This window comes from Magallana gigas, chromosome 5 (assembly GCF_963853765.1).
Source record: "Magallana gigas chromosome 5, xbMagGiga1.1, whole genome shotgun sequence".
NCBI lineage: Eukaryota > Metazoa > Mollusca > Bivalvia > Ostreida > Ostreidae > Magallana > Magallana gigas.
In genome coordinates, this window is record NC_088857.1 from 22,592,414 (window position 1) to 22,608,591 (window position 16,178).

Genomic DNA, 16,178 nt, shown 5'->3' on the forward strand with positions numbered 1-16,178 from the left:
TGTTCAAAATAGTATACCCCTGCAACTTTTTGAATGGTGTATGTAATGATAAAGAAAATCTAAGATTAGTTCAACTTGTCCTCTATTACCGGTACCATGAAGCGTATGGAAGATCCAATTGTCATATAAATGGACAACTGATGTCCGTTAACCAAGTTCTGTATTTTTAGCATGTACAAGTCATTCAGTATTGACCTTGTAATGATAGATGCCAATAGTTACATTGTAGTACATTCAAATAAAGGGTAGATAGTCATGTTTTGCATTTATTTCATGCCAAAGCCCATGTTCTTAAGAGATGAGCAGAATATTGGTTTCAATCATAAATTTTCAAGACAATTTATTGCATAGAAGTCACCATGGAATGCAATTCTGGATTAAAATAAACAGTTCCTCTGTCTCCTGTCAATTCTTAAACTACCATCATTCACTAAAAAATGCAAAAATCAATTAATAAAATAAACTTCTTAAAAACCAGTGATAAATACTGATATTTATAAATGTTTATTAAATCAAAGTCTCAGATCTCTCACCACAAATATCCACAACAAAATTGATTGAGGAGGTAATAGTCTCTATAAGGAAAACCTTTGGCACAATGCAAGCATCTACATGTAGTTACAAAAGCCTTGATGTTTCATTCAAAACACAAAAGTCATGTTCAGGGCACTGTCTGTTATATTTGTATCAAAATATCTGGCACTGCCAAAGTTACAAATTCAGTTTTCGCTAAAAAATTTCACAAACATGATCAATCTTTTTATAAATTTGAAAAATACTTTAATGAAAGTCTAAGGCTCTTCTGCATTAAGCCTCTCCATAGTGCTCCTTGATTTTCGTCAGTAAAGCATCACAAGTTTTCTTGGCGTCACCAAGCAACATGTTGGTGTTCTGTTTGAAGAAGATGGGATTGTCTACAGCTGCATAGCCCACTCCAAGTGTTCTCTTCATCACAATTACCTGTGCAAAAAACAAAATGACCTTGCTTCATCAATTCTATTGAACTGAAAACCCCCAACTTAAACAAATCTAAAATGAACTACAGTATACTGTAAACGTATTACATTTGGCTGTGCATTCTATTTAGCGTTTTTGGCGGAATGCAGCCTCCGCTAAACCAAGTACATTGCTAAATGCCGAGAATATATGTATAAGAACAGTCACATTCAGGAATACGCTAATTCAAATCTTTTTCTAAAATTATTTTCCACCAAATATCATACACGCCAAATATAATACATTTACAGTAACCCATGTAACAATTGAATTCATTAAATTTACGCAAATGTTTCTTTTTGATACTTTTGGGGCACAAGCAATTCAGGTTAAACAAAATAAACTAATTTTTCTAGCATGTCATATTGCATCATTAAAATTTAACTAGACAACCTTTTAAGTTTTTAAATAACCAATCAAATAAATCATTTAATTCCTACTTAATTCCTTATTAATCTAGTAACAAAGTATAAAAACCTCCTCTGATTACATACATTTTTGGATCCCCAGACCCTCAGCACAGGCATTCCTGCAATGATGGAGTTGGGGTCCTCCTCAGCTGCTGAGTTGACGGTATCGTTGGCTCCAATGACCAGTACAAGGTCAGTGTCAGGGAAATCATCATTGATCTCGTCCATTTCCAGCACTATGTCATAAGGTACGCCAGCTTCAGCCAACAGCACATTCAGTTGACCAGGCATGCGACCTATAAATTCATACACGTAATATAGTCAAAACTTGTAATTCAGTGGGACTGGGAAAAATCCATTTATTTGAGATAATGGGATAAAATACTCTATGAGAAAGTGGTTCAGACTTTTAAATCACTTGTGCCATTTACATGGTACAGAGATAGCAGTGTTAAAAACTACTGAAGTTCAACTGTATTTAACATTTGTCACACATATACATCCACATCAGTAACAAAAAGAATATTCTTGAAAATGATGAAGGGATATATTTGCTTCTTACAGTTCAGAGAGACAGTCAAGTGCCTACCTGCTACAGGGTGAATTCCAAATCGGACATTGATTCCTTTTTTCTTGAGGAGCTCCACCATTTCAGCGATGGGGTACTGGGCTTTGGCGACACAGAGTCCGTAGCCTGGGGTGATGATGATGTTCCTTGCCTCAGTGATCATCTCTACAGCCGATGGGACATCAATCTCGGTGTGGGTTCCTGTGATCTCCATGGGTTTACCAGTACCAGTGGACTTTGTTCCATAACCTCCCAAAATTACATTGGTTAGGGATCTGTTCATAGCCTAAAACAACATCATCAATAAATCAACAAGAGATAAGCTGTCAATGTGACAGAAAACCGTTTTTCTTTTGTGTGAAAAGTATCCATAACCCATTTGTCAACCCTGAATTGATGAACATAACCTATCCAGAGATGTGGGGTACTCTACATTCAAAATTATGCCAAAAAAATGTTTAAGTTCAATAAGTGGTATTTTTTTCATAAATTATCAAAAATCAAAATCAATATGCACATCTCTAATACATGTACATTTAATCTGCAAAACAGCATCTTCCTATCTTGAAAACTGTAGAAGGAGTTATTCGTACAATAGGGGTACCCTTTTGGCAGCCGCCCGCCCATACGCTAGCCATTTTCACCATTTCAATCACCGGATTTTTCTTTTGGAAAACAGGGTTAACAATTGAATAAATTGCATAAATCTATTACATACTGTGGAATCATTTAATTTTGTGGGGACCAATTTTCATGGATTGAGTTTTTTTTACTTATTCACAAGGATGTAATTTCGGGGATGAATAGGTATTCAGTTTCAGTAGGAAAACTAAATCTTTTATGATTAGTTTTCATCAAGGATGTAATTTCGTGGGTGAGGGCTACCCACAAATACCACGAAAAATTGAGCCATCACGAATTCTAATGATTCCACGGTAAATGTTTTCAAACTTACCACACACATGATGTAAGAGAGGATAGCTCCAGAAGAACCAATCAGGGCACCTACGATGGTCATCAGATTGTTGTTCAACATGAAGCCCTCAGCACACAGTGCCCAGCCCGAGTAGCTGTTCAGTACGGTGATCACCACAGGCATGTCAGCTCCTGTACAGTGTATACTAGATCATCAGCAACATGGGATCAAATGCATAAATACAAAATATAATCCACGACATTAAAACCATCACTTTTTTAATCAGTACAATGCCTAAAAAGCAAGTCAGCTAATTATCTGAACTGTGTATTTCACCTCCATCTCAATATGACATAATAATCAACCCAAAACTCTAGGGTGTGTAGAACACTTATTTGAATTGTTTATTTCTGACAAAACTGAACAAGAGTTGTGGTCCCTGTGAGTGTTATACTGACCTCCAATGGCAGCAGTGAGAGTGACTCCCATGATGCTGGACAGAGCAGTGGTAGTCCCCAGGCAGGCCAGCTGAGTGGTTGGGTCGTCACTGACCATAAAGGTGCCCATGGCGCCAACATTACCTAGCAACATTCCCAAGTTCATGGCATGTCTTCCCGGTAAAAGGAGAGGGTCAGACTTGAGTACTCCTACAATGAACAATTCAGTATTTGATTAGTGATTGTACATTTATACATGTTTACCCATACAAAGCTATTTTGTATCCAACCAATAGAACACATGGTTTTGAAATGTTGTTCAAATATTAAATTCTGAACATGTCTGTACACTATTTTTGATAGAAACATTCTCCTCTTTTGACAATATCTGTAAAACGCACATTTATAAAGCTACTGCTTAAGTGTTCATACAAAATGAAAGTCAAAGAATAAAAAAAACCAAACCAGAAAGAAAAATACCTTGCAGTTTTCCGAAAGCAATTAGAGAACCGGTGAAGGTGACACCTCCAATGTAGGTTCCCAGGAAGAGGAATGTCTTGATAACATTAGCTGCTGGGTCAGTAGCAAAGTGAGGCTGTTCCAGGAGGTAGTTGGCGAAGCATGTCAGGACGGCGGCGGCTCCGACCAGACTGTGGAACAGGGCCACCATCTGGGGGAGGTCAGTCACCTCCACGTTCTTGCCTCCCAACACACCAATCAGACCACCTGTCACAATGAACAAAGAGGGTGTCATCAAGTCTGACAAAGTAACATTAAACTTGTGTGATTATTATCAGTTCTGAATGCTTTTCTGTCAATTTTCCTGTTGTGTTCTTTTAACTTGGAAGCTAAGGTCAGGTTTAAAATCTGCATAGTTAACATTACCTGCACCCATGCAAGCTGCCATCTGTGTGAAGTTCTCTAGAGATGGCTTCAGTAATCCAAGGGTTGCTGCTACTCCCGATGACACACCAATCATGCCAAGAGCATTTCCTGAATGAAAATGAAACATATGATGTTTGGGTTTTTTTGTTCTTGTTGTTGGTTTTTTTTTTTTTTTACACCATACTCTCACATTTTAGTGATAAATTGAATGAAATACATGAATACATTATTTAACCTGCATACAAAATACGCAGATTAAACAACACATTTTTTTTTAAATCAATAAAAAATATTTGCTTTATTATAACTTTTCACTTTGAGATAATTTGGTGCACTGTAAAGATTTGATTATCGTACCTATTCTACTGGTAGACTGCGAGGACAGACCAGTCAGAGCTCCCACACAGCACATGGAGGCAGCCAGGTAGGTGGCCTGATGGATGTCTGGGAACAGATTGGTGGAGGCAGCATAGCCGTAGGTTCCCAGCAACACTCCCCCAGGAATGGCATACAGCTTGTTGTACTCAGGGGGGTCAGCTGTAGAGAGTTCACATGCAACATATTACACTGCAGTTTTACTTTGATATGAACTATAAATTACTGCATGGAACTGTAAACATACGTTTAAATTGTGGATTTCAGAAGAACATAATAGCTAGTTGCAATTATTTTCCACAGCAAATCAGTCTTTAATCTCTTAATAAAAAGTCTTGGTTACTAGATTTAGTTGCTGCAATTCATTTTATCACTTGTGAATTGCAAAAAAAAATTGCCACAAATATAAGTTGGTTTACAGTTTTGCATAAAAAAAATAGGACAGAAAAAAATTAAACAAAGAAAAATGGTTCAGTTACTTTGAAAGAATGAAATAAGATTTTTCATACTTGGTCGCTTGAACATGTCCAACATTCTCTGAGTGACTGTAAATCCACCTCCGATGTTAATGGAGGAGATAAAAGCTGCCAAGGCTGACAAGGTCTCGATGGTGTTGGAGGGAGTGTAGCCCCCACCCATCAACAGAAGTCCTCCAACAGCTGTGATTCCAGAGATAGCATTTGTCACAGACATAAGAGGTGAGTGGAGAGCTGGTGTCACACCCCATACAGTGTGGTAACCTGAAAACAGCACAATACTCAATTCTATACTAGTGTTAATTCACAAAACAAGCAACAAAAAATAAACTTTGTCTTTCCTCTTTTTGATAATTGAGGATATTCTTTACCAAATATCTGACTTTTGCTTTTTTTTTTTTTGCAATAATACACTATCATAGGTTGCTGTATGTTCCTGCTGTATTATGCACATTGTAAAATCAAACATCTTACCAACAATACCAGCCAATCCAAATGTTGTAACCATGGACATAAAAGCAGGACTAGGAGAAATACAACCAATAGCAGTGATGGCCCCTAGTCCAGAGGAGTATACAACCGCATCTTTCATAGTGGTCTGGAACTTGGTTGGGGGTGGAGGAGGAGCCACTTTGGTGGGGGCTGCTGCTGCTGCAGGGGCAGCATCAAGTTTTGGAGGAGGAGCAGGAGGTAGTACCTGTCCCTAAAAATAACAAATGCAGGTATAAGATAACATAACTACATTTCATCAAACTTAAATCAGCAATACCAAACCTACTTTTAATACAATTAATATATGGTTTCATTCATCAAAGAGGTATGGCGACTTAAGAATTTGATTTTATGCGGATATTAATTCCTCGCATTTAATTAGGAATTAATAGTATCAGGAAAAAATCTAAAGGAAAATATAAGAAATGGTTTGGCGTTTGATTATTCTCTCAGAATAATGAAAGTGGAACCCTCTGTTTATGTAAATGTGTACTACAATATCTGCTTTACATAATTTGAATTGATTTTCTTTGGTTTAAAGTGGTCCAAATAGTCAAATATCCAACTTTTTATCACATACTTACTTTTTTCCTATATATTCCTAAAAAGCCTGAAGATTTTGTTTGATGTCATGTAAAGATAAGCAAGACCCCTTTTTAACATGGCGATTGTGTAATTTGTGTTTCTTGGAATATAGTTTAACTCCATATTGTATGATATTGAAAATGTATGGTGCTTACAAAATCGCTATATTGTCGGCAAAATCGTATAAGTGTGTTATACCTCTTGCTGAACAAAATTCAAACATTACTGCTAGTCATACTTAATTTGTACTGTCACATGTACCCATGCTCTGCTTAGCTTACATTTTGTACAACTATGGATCCTCTCACTACTTCATCCTCTAGGTTGATGTTAAAATGATCTTTCTCACCTGTAACACAAAAATACATTGTACATATTCAATGCTTTTCATTTCATACAACAAATTTAACAAAAGGAACTGTACAATTGTTGTCAGTATTTTTTAGAATATCACTGACCCATGGACAGAAGTAGCTTGGAGATGTTGTTGGAGTAGAGAGTACTGGACTGGGTTGGGAGTCGGCTGGGTAAGTCGGTGTAACCAATGTGTGTCACATCGTTGTACTTGTACAGTTCACCGGGCCTGGTGGTCTCAAAGTTTCCTCCGGCCTCTGCTGCCAGATCCACAATCACAGAGCCAGGCTTCATCCTGTCAACCACTGCCTGCAAACAGAATTCTTCCAATCAGAAATCAACATCATAAGCATGCAATAATTGATAACAGTCTTGTTGATTCACAAAAATACAAGTCATTATCTATATTCACAAAATTCAAAATTTGGTCATTAAGTTTTGCTAATAAATCGAAGAAACAAAAAATTCATGAGATTCGCTCTCAAACATGCATCGATCACGACTTCAAACCTGACCTTTGACACCAGCTTAGGGGCTGGCTTGCCAGGTACGAGGGCAGTAGTAATGACGACATCACACTCCTCACACTGTTTGGCATACAAAGCTTTCTGGGCCTCCTGGAACTCCTGTGACATTTCACTGATGTCCTTAGCATAGCCTCCCTCTCCAGCTCCTGATTCCTAAATAATATACAAACAAAGCAATGGATAAAGGCAATATTATATAGCTTATTGGAACTCCTGGTAATTGAAAATGATTATTCCTGAAAGTTTGTTTTTCTTTTTTCCAAACTCAGTCCAAACAATTTTTCATTTAAAGAGACAGTAAAGCTGAAAAAACATTTGTGTTTAACTTCAGATTTACCCACTGTATTGTTAGGAAATAAGAAATAATTATTAATTTTAATGAAATAATTAGATTGATTTCAAAGAGAATTTTTGTAATTTTCTAAAAGTTTATACATTTATGAGCAGCACAAAAATACCAAACTTGATTTGAAAATTTTTTCAAGTCAGTTTTTAAATAAGATGTGCCGTACTGTCTCTTTAATCATCGTAAGATGTTTCAAATAAGCATATTATACCTGCACAGACACTTCCAGGAACTGGCCACCCAGAGATTCTATTTGTTCACGAGCTGCCGGTCTGACATCGTAGGCTCTAACCACGGCCCCCATAGCCTTGGCTGTCCCAATGGAAGCCAGACCCGCCACTCCTCCTCCAATCACAAACACCTTGGCAGGCGGAACTTTACCTGCTGCTGTAATCTGACCTGTAAAAATACACCAATCAATTTTCAAAAAAAATTTGACATAGCAATTCATTAAGAATTTTGCATTGAACACAAAATAACAAAGGCATTTTTGCCATTTCCTCAAATGTTGTAGATAAAATCTTTGTTTTGTATGGATAGCCTACGTTTGATCTACTTCCTCCAAGTGGCCTTTGTAATTTGTATACACATTTATGTTATTTCCTCTTTTTTCTTTACCTGTGAAGAACCTTCCAAAGTTGTTAGCAGCCTCCACTACTGCCTTGTATCCAGAAATGTTAGCCATGGAACTCAGGGCGTCGAAAACCTGAGCCCTGCTGATACGTGGAATCATGTCCATGGCAAATACATTGAGATTTTGCTCTGCCAGCTGTTTTACAAGCTCGGGGTTCTGTTTGGGGTACAGGAAGCTGATCAAGGTGGTACCACTCCTGAAGTTTGCAATCTCTTCCGTCATGGGTGCCCTGACCTTGAGGACTATGTCAGATTCAAAGGCCTCTTTCTTGGAAATGATTTTGGCTCCTGCTTTAGCATACTCATCGTTCTTGAACTTTGCTTCCAGGCCTGCATTTTCCTCAATGTTGATGTTGAACCCTTTCTTTGTCAGTACCGTCACAGTAGCAGGGGACATGGCAACTCGACGTTCATTTTTGAATATTTCCTTGGGAACTCCGATGGTGAGTTTATTGTAAGGAATTCCCTTTGGTGCCTCCTATTAAAACAAAAATAAAATGTTTTACATTCTCCAACAACTAAAACTGTCCAAAATGGACTAATTGATAACTGCCTTTTTAACAGTGATGTGACCCAATTGCAAATCTTGTTAAATAACCGCTGATAAGGGTGACACACCTTTTTAATTATAAGGCAACTATTGTGCCAAAAATGAGCCTCTAATAATTTCTTTTTGCAAAAGTAATGGACCAGAGAAGAACTGGGGGTGGAAATTCCAACCCCCTCACCTCCGAACAAGAAAAAGAAGATGGGTAAATAAGACATGTAAAATGCCTATATGAGGACAGATAAGATACTGCAAAATAAAAATATCAGTTGATTTAGATGTCAAACCTGTTCAGCCTTTTGGGAAAAGAACCTTGCTGGATTCTTCAGACCACGACTGCATCGTAATGAAAGACTTTGCACACTTGATCCCAAAGTGACCAACTTGGCCGACGTGTGTAGTTTGAACAACATTTTGAATCAAACACCAATGTGGTGCACCTGTTCAGTGAAGGATTAAAAAAAGTATATATTATTTTTAAATTTTAAAATAATGAAGAAACAAGTAGCAAGTAACTAAATGTCTTGACTTTTCACTTGATGTAATGCAATAATAAAATACATTATTGGGAGTTGATTTTAATCAACTCTCCAATGCAGTTACTCTGGAAAACTGGAAGTGGAAGTGTTTGGACCTAAGTTCAAATCAATACTGCTGACAACTATAAGTTCTTGAAAATAATCAATGTTTTTATATTGCAAATTATATTTTTAATTTAAATTATTGACACTGCAATGAAAATTGCACGAAGTTTTTTTTGTCAATTGTTACGTCAAAGTCTCAACTGACTTCATTACAAAGTAAGGTGTTGACTTCGACATGGATATAACGTCGATTTTGAAGAAGTGTGCGAAATGATTAAAACACTTCTGAACATTATTCTGATGATTTATTTCACTAAAAATAATTTTTATGATAAGTATTTTTTTTAATAAAAACATTACATTTAAACAATTTACTTTGGATCTGCGTTTTACGACAGTATTGTAATGCACAATACCCTGCACAGAGGGCCCAAAATTTTAAACCCACAACCAACCTTAAAACAATAAAATGCTGAAATAAAATAAAATGTTTTCCCTACCTACCTACCCTATTTTTTTAAAGCAGAATAGGAAACACTTTTAATTTATTTTTTCCTAATGTGTCAATGAAGATATCTTGGAAATTTTCCCTTTCATCGAATTTAATTGCACTTCTTTCACACGTATGTATATTTTTATTAAAAATCGACAAAATGTGCTGCATAAATATGGACAGACTAGGCCTATAATGTTTGCAGCAAACAGAACATGCTTTTTTCCAAATAAATTTAATGAGTTTAAAAAGGACCAAATAAGCCAGATATCAAATAATTAGAGAAACAGATCTCCCTGCAAATAATTATTTAATTGCATGCATATAACACACTATGGTCAATTTAATGAAATGTCAAAGCCAACTGCATTGTTGACAATCAAACTAACCACCTTGAAAGGTCAAAAACTTTAGCAACAAGCAGACATGTAATTTTTTTCGGTGCAAACACGTAAACTATTCTGGCAACTAGATAAATTTTGCATCAACCATGAATAAATGTAACACAAAAGATGACTGACACTGCAATCAAACTTACAGTCCACGTCAGAGGGCCATACTGTCGTTTCCTTTGGCACCTGCAGACAACCGGTGTTTTCTGCAATGGCCGCCTCCGTAGAATAGGCACTTCGAACTGCCAATAATATTCTTACTATTTGTCACATGACAAGTCTTGGTGAGGAAGTGCCTATTTCGAAAAAGGTTGAAATAGCTTTAAAACTGCAGGTGTAAAATCGTTATAAAAAGATAAAATCGATCCTAATTGATACTAACATAATATGCAATGATTATTATTCATGCTCTCCCTCATTAAATAAATGAAGTGTGATTTATAATATCGTACATCCAACAAATGTTTCTAATTTGGAATAGCCTCTGACCCCTTTCTAGTATATGCTCCCACAGCACTTCCTGTAAGAGTTCTCTTTGCTCGGGAGTAAAAATGGCAAGTTCAGTCGCAAACGTAGGACGTCTCTTTTGGCGCTCCAGCAACAAATTACAACGGTTTGCAGCGCCCGTTGCATTGAATGCAACACAACAAAGAGATTGTAAGTTATTAGAAAGAGTTGGTTGAATGTTAAAATTATTGTCAGCTATAAAATTTGTGAAAAATATTAGTTTGACATTGGGCCTAAGAGGTCATTATTTGAATGTTGAGGGAGCTAGAGTGTTTGCTTTGATACGACTATAATACCTTTGCAATGATTTTTTTTTATCTTTTGCTAGTTATTTATATATAACATTGGTAACAAATCACAACAAAAGCGTTAATTTATCTAGCATTTCATGACAGAGAGTTTGGTATATATACCTAAGCAGAGGTCTGAGAAAAAATTAAAAACTGCAAGACAATGTCAAAATTATAATTCTTACTTTGCAAATTAACTGATGGATGGCATATGTTCATTATGTTGGTAGATAATTTATTAAATGACATGCACAAAGTATTGCCATTTTTTAGTACATGTCAATGAATTTCATGAAACATTGTTAATATGTCTGCAGAAGCAGTACTGCAGGGTTTTATACAGCATACTTTGGTAGTCTAGTCAATTAAGGTCTTGTATCTTTGCATAGGATCATTCTTTTGATTAAAAATAAATCATGAAAAAATCACTGTGCAACAAAGTTCTTAAAGATTTGGGACTGTGTACATGCATGCAAAAGTTGATTTGTGACTATAATAATGCTTGCAAACAGTTATATATCTTAAACGAAATAGCAAAAAAGAGCAGTTCAAGTTAACATGATAATTCGATGGTAATTATTCTATACCTATGTGCAGTTAAATAATTATCCATGCCTCACTGCACACAAAGTGTTGGAAAGTTACTCAAACAAAAAAGTGCAGTTTTGCTTTAATGCAGCAATGTTTAAATTATCTTTGCTCTGGTGTGTTTTAAAACTACATCCTACAAAATTTGTACTTAACTTACATACATATTTTTGTCTTTTCAAAATAAAAATCTAACTTGTGAAAAATTGCTTTAATATAGATATTTAAAGTTACTTAAAGTAGAAATAATGCCAATGTAATTCAAGCTACGTACTTAAAACATGTAGTGATCTGCATATGCACAAATGCGATGTTATGTTTTATGATTGGCATTCATTTTAGCCAAATATTAATTGGTTATTTCAGAAATTACACAAAACTTAGATGTGGATTTTGGACAAGTTATCTTTATCTTTACAGATGGAACTAAGAGAATCAAGGTCGCCAACCCTGTTGTGGAAATGGATGGGGATGAAATGACTCGCATCATTTGGGAAAAGATCAAGGAAACTGTAAGGACTTATTTTTTTTTTTTATATAAAATGTTGAAATTACAAATCTACTCAATAGGCTTATTTACGGTATATGTTTTCCTATGTGAATTGATAACGTTTTGATAAGATTTGATTAATTTTAAATATAAACAGCTGATCCTGCCCTACGTTGATGTTGATCTGAAGTACTACGATCTGGGCTTGCCATACAGAGACCAGACTGATGACCAGGTTACCATTGATGCAGCTCTGGCCACCAAGAAATACAATGTGGCTGTCAAGTGTGCAACAATCACTCCAGATGAAGAACGTGTAGAAGGTAATCACATGGTCAAAAAGTGTTCTTTTATTAAACATTTAATGAATGTTTTTCACAGGTGATATGTAAGATGCCCTTTTTTAAATGAATGCTTTTCACAGTTAAGATTTGATTTGCATGTTTTTATTCATAGCAAAATTTGTTATTTTTAATAAATAAAAAAATAAAATAGATGTTGGTGGGGCTATTTACCAGGAAAAAAGATTTATCAAATTTTATATGTATCTTATTAGAATTCAAACTGAAAAAGATGTGGCTGAGTCCTAATGGAACAATCAGGAACATTCTTGGAGGAACAGTATTCCGAGAGCCAATTATCTGTCAGAAAGTTCCTCGCCTGGTGCCAGGATGGACAAGACCTATTGTCATTGGTCGTCATGCTCACGGGGACCAGGTAGGAGGGTTTTTCATAATTTCAAATATACGGATTGGATCAGCATAGAACCAAAAAAAGGGAATCGAAAGACATTGTGACCATTGTAAAGCAGTAGTGACATAGTAGCAAATATACAGTAACATTGAGATATCAACAGACTTGAAAGATTTGAAAATGCGTTTTTTAATTACAGTACAAAGCTACAGACATGGTTATTCCTGGAAATGGCAAACTTGAGCTCATTTACACACCTGAGGGAGGTCAGGAGCAAAGAACGACCGTGTTCGACTTCAAAAATGGTGGTGGATGTTCCATGGCCATGTACAATACTGATGAGGTATGCAATTTTATTAACAAGTACCAAAATTTTATGTAAAGGATAGGTTTGTGTATTGGTAAAGACTTTCCGATATTATACGATGCAATATTTTCAGATGTGATATTTGATATATTTGATTTACAATTTAGTTTAGCATTTTTAAGAATAAAGCACAATAATAAACCAAATTTATAGTGGTTTTTATTGGATTTTTAAAAATTAAAAAAATGCTCCACTTTGACATATTCAGGATACTGGAGGCCATTTTTGAATTAAAAACTTTGATCTCAATCTTTAAAAAATGCAAATTTCATCCGAACTTTATATCAGCTTATTGTCAGTGCATCCAATATTGCTTGGCAGGCTTGCACCAGTAAATTTCGATATATCGATATATTGATACAGCCCTAGTAAAGGAGTATCCCACCCTGAATAGGAATCACCTTGTCCGTCTGTCCGTGCAATCATGTCCGATCCATATCTCTCCAATGGAGTTCTTACTTCACTCAAAGGTTGCTTATGACTCATGTTCGGTCTTAATGGGGTTATCATTAGTGAGCTTGCTCAGAGTACCTCTAGTGTGTCTCTTTTAAAACCAGCAGAAACAAAACTAGCAACAAAAAGACACAAGATTAATGCATTTGGTCAGATTTGACAAGTATACATTTTACAACTGGACTAAAAGTTTACGTCATATGCCATGTTATTATCTCTTTCAGAGCATCACTGCTTTTGCCCATACCTGCTTCCAGTATGCAATCATGAAGAAATGGCCTTTGTACATGAGCACAAAGAACACAATCCTCAAAAGATACGACGGAAGATTCAAGGATATCTTTGAGGAAGTCTACCAGCAGTAAGATACACGTTGCAAATTTCCTTATAGTTGAAAGATATTTGCTGTAAACTCAGACACTAAGTACAGTTTTAGTTATAACTGTTATATGCTACATGTTCCGAGTTTAGAGGATAAATGATCACACATGATTTTATTTTTCTCTAATAGAGGCTACAAAGCCAAGTTTGATGAGCTCAAAATCTGGTACGAACACCGTCTCATTGACGACATGGTGGCCCAGGCACTGAAGTCTGATGGAGGATTTGTGTGGGCGTGTAAGAACTATGACGGAGACGTCCAGTCCGATGTGGTAGCCCAGGGTTACGGCTCCCTAGGTCTGATGACCAGTGTGCTAGTGTGCCCCGACGGAAAGACTGTCGAGTCTGAAGCTGCTCATGGAACTGTCACTAGACATTACAGGGAACACCAGAAGGTACAAGACGGTAGCCAATAGATTGTGTCAATTTAATGATAAATCAGTGTAAATGCTCTGACGCTTGTGAACTTAAGAATATTGTTAATGAATTGTTTGAAAATAAATGGTAAAGTTAGCGTCTATTAAGTCGAATTCATGATTTGACCTGTGTATACAATAAACATGTAATTGAAACACGAAGTATTTGTGTGTGAATATGTAAACACCTTTGTTATTATATGTAGGGTAACCCAACAAGCACAAACCCGGTAGCCAGTATTTATGCCTGGACAAGGGGACTTGAACACAGAGGCAAACTCGATGGAAACAATGACCTTATCACGTAAGTATTGCCGGCATGTAACAGATGTCCCATATTTCATTGTATACAACAGGCTTTGGAATTACCTGTATTATTCTTGCCAGATGTTGCTTTATAACATCTCTTTCCGAATAAATAAAATGAATTATTCATGATGTGTGTGTTTTCAAAGGTGTTGAATTATCATGCCAGACTTGTTTTGCAGATTTTCACAAAAATTGGAGAAAGCCTGTGTTGACACTATTGATAGTGGAAAAATGACCAAGGACTTAGCTGGTTGTATATATGGGTTGAAGAAGTAAGCACATTTCATAAATTAATTATATAAAACAACAAAACTTATGTGCATGTACTTAAAAATAAAGCCTTTATTTTTGTACATGATGACAAAGAAATATCGTTTCAACCTAAGCCTTTAAAAGAGGTTTTCGAATTGGTAAAGTTGTAAATTTATAATGTGCTCGAATGTCTAATCTTTATTGAATATTCTTTTGGGTATTTAAATGATTTTATATTTTTTTGCAGTGTAAAACCCGAGCATTACCTTAACACAATGGACTTTCTGCAGGCCATCCGTGAAACTCAGGAAAAGATGTGATGAATTCGGGTGTGAACTAATAGCTATAACAAAAGTCTGTGATCCTCAAAAGTCAAAATGAAAAATTTAAATCAGATACTCTTTATCTTTAATACTGGAATAATGGTCTGATATCTTAACATAGGCAGCTTTTAGTCAGCCAAATTGTGACACTTCATTATCTTACTATTTATATACTAATCATGTCAGATGGAATTTTTATTCCACAGTATTAGTGAAATTTTAGTCATGTTAATGGTTGTTTTTGATTTGTATTAACATACTTTCGTCTGCTTTATTGATGCATAGATTATACACAGACCGAGTTTATGCAGTTTCGTTTTTTTTTTTCATATACACACTAAGTGCCAATTTTGAAAGTGCTTTTTTTTCTACACAAACCTTATAAGTCTTACTGCCGAATTGTTGCTCTGCAGGCAGGATACAAAACCGTGTGACAATTGTGCAACATTCCAGCAGCAAGAAAAATCAAATTTTTCCAGATTGGACCACTGACTATTATAGAAGTTTGTCCTTTTGTGTGAAATAAAATGTTAAACTACAGGAGCTCTAGTTCATTGTTTAATTTTCTTGATTGATGAATATGGGTAAGAAAAAAAAATTCATGTCATGCAATAATTAAAAGAAATAGGAAAAACTTTGAAAATTACTGGCATAAAGATGTACTGTAAACCTACTTTCATTCGCGTGCGAGAAATTTACGCGAGGTTAGCGAGAGCCTTGTCGCGAATATTTCTCGCCTTTTTAATTGATGCCTATGGATTAAAATTTATTGACAGTATGAGATGATTTTTGCATTTATTGACAACATGGTTGTTGATATATTTTAAAATAATGAATTTTATTGAGTACCGGTATTATGGTTTGAGTACGTATTCTTTCCCACTGCTTATAATATAAGGTGGTATGGGACACCTGTCAATATTAATGTGAGTAAAAGTACATTATAATCAAAATACTTTCACTTTTTTAGAATTTTCAAATTTTAAAATATTTGACCAAAAAATGTTTTAAAAATTTCCTGAAGTAAAAATAATAAAAGCCCTAGTGGGATTCAAACTCATGACTTAAAGATTCATACTGAACGATCCAACCT

The 16,178-nt window shown here is 35.6% G+C and overlaps 2 protein-coding genes across 2 annotated transcripts; one reads left to right on the forward strand and one right to left on the reverse strand.

Moving 5' to 3' along the window:
- Positions 1 to 488: 488 nt before the first annotated feature.
- On the reverse strand, positions 489 to 10,300 carry LOC105343392 (NAD(P) transhydrogenase, mitochondrial). The gene is made up of 17 exons (XM_011450747.4): positions 10,163 to 10,300; positions 8,835 to 8,987; positions 7,986 to 8,478; positions 7,579 to 7,766; positions 7,010 to 7,174; positions 6,599 to 6,803; positions 6,422 to 6,489; positions 5,538 to 5,766; positions 5,097 to 5,327; positions 4,570 to 4,749; positions 4,213 to 4,320; positions 3,808 to 4,053; positions 3,349 to 3,537; positions 2,930 to 3,081; positions 1,996 to 2,260; positions 1,491 to 1,702; positions 489 to 960 (listed from the first exon to the last, which is right to left on the reverse strand). The coding sequence occupies exons 2-17, from the start codon at positions 8,958 to 8,960 to the stop codon at positions 808 to 810; spliced, it is 3,210 nt and encodes a 1,069-aa protein (XP_011449049.3). The 5' UTR covers positions 8,961 to 8,987; positions 10,163 to 10,300; the 3' UTR covers positions 489 to 807.
- A 269-nt stretch (positions 10,301 to 10,569) lies between these two features.
- Positions 10,570 to 15,622, forward strand: LOC105343391 (isocitrate dehydrogenase [NADP], mitochondrial-like; the record flags this gene model as incomplete). Its single annotated transcript, NM_001305340.1, is given in 12 exon segments — positions 10,570 to 10,673; positions 11,822 to 11,913; positions 12,049 to 12,214; positions 12,448 to 12,608; positions 12,784 to 12,850; positions 12,852 to 12,911; positions 12,914 to 12,927; positions 13,629 to 13,765; positions 13,916 to 14,180; positions 14,408 to 14,505; positions 14,690 to 14,782; positions 15,010 to 15,622. Coding segments are annotated over 12 exon segments (1,330 nt in total), but the record flags the coding sequence as incomplete, so codon positions are not given.
- Between the last annotated feature and the right edge of the window lie 556 nt (positions 15,623 to 16,178).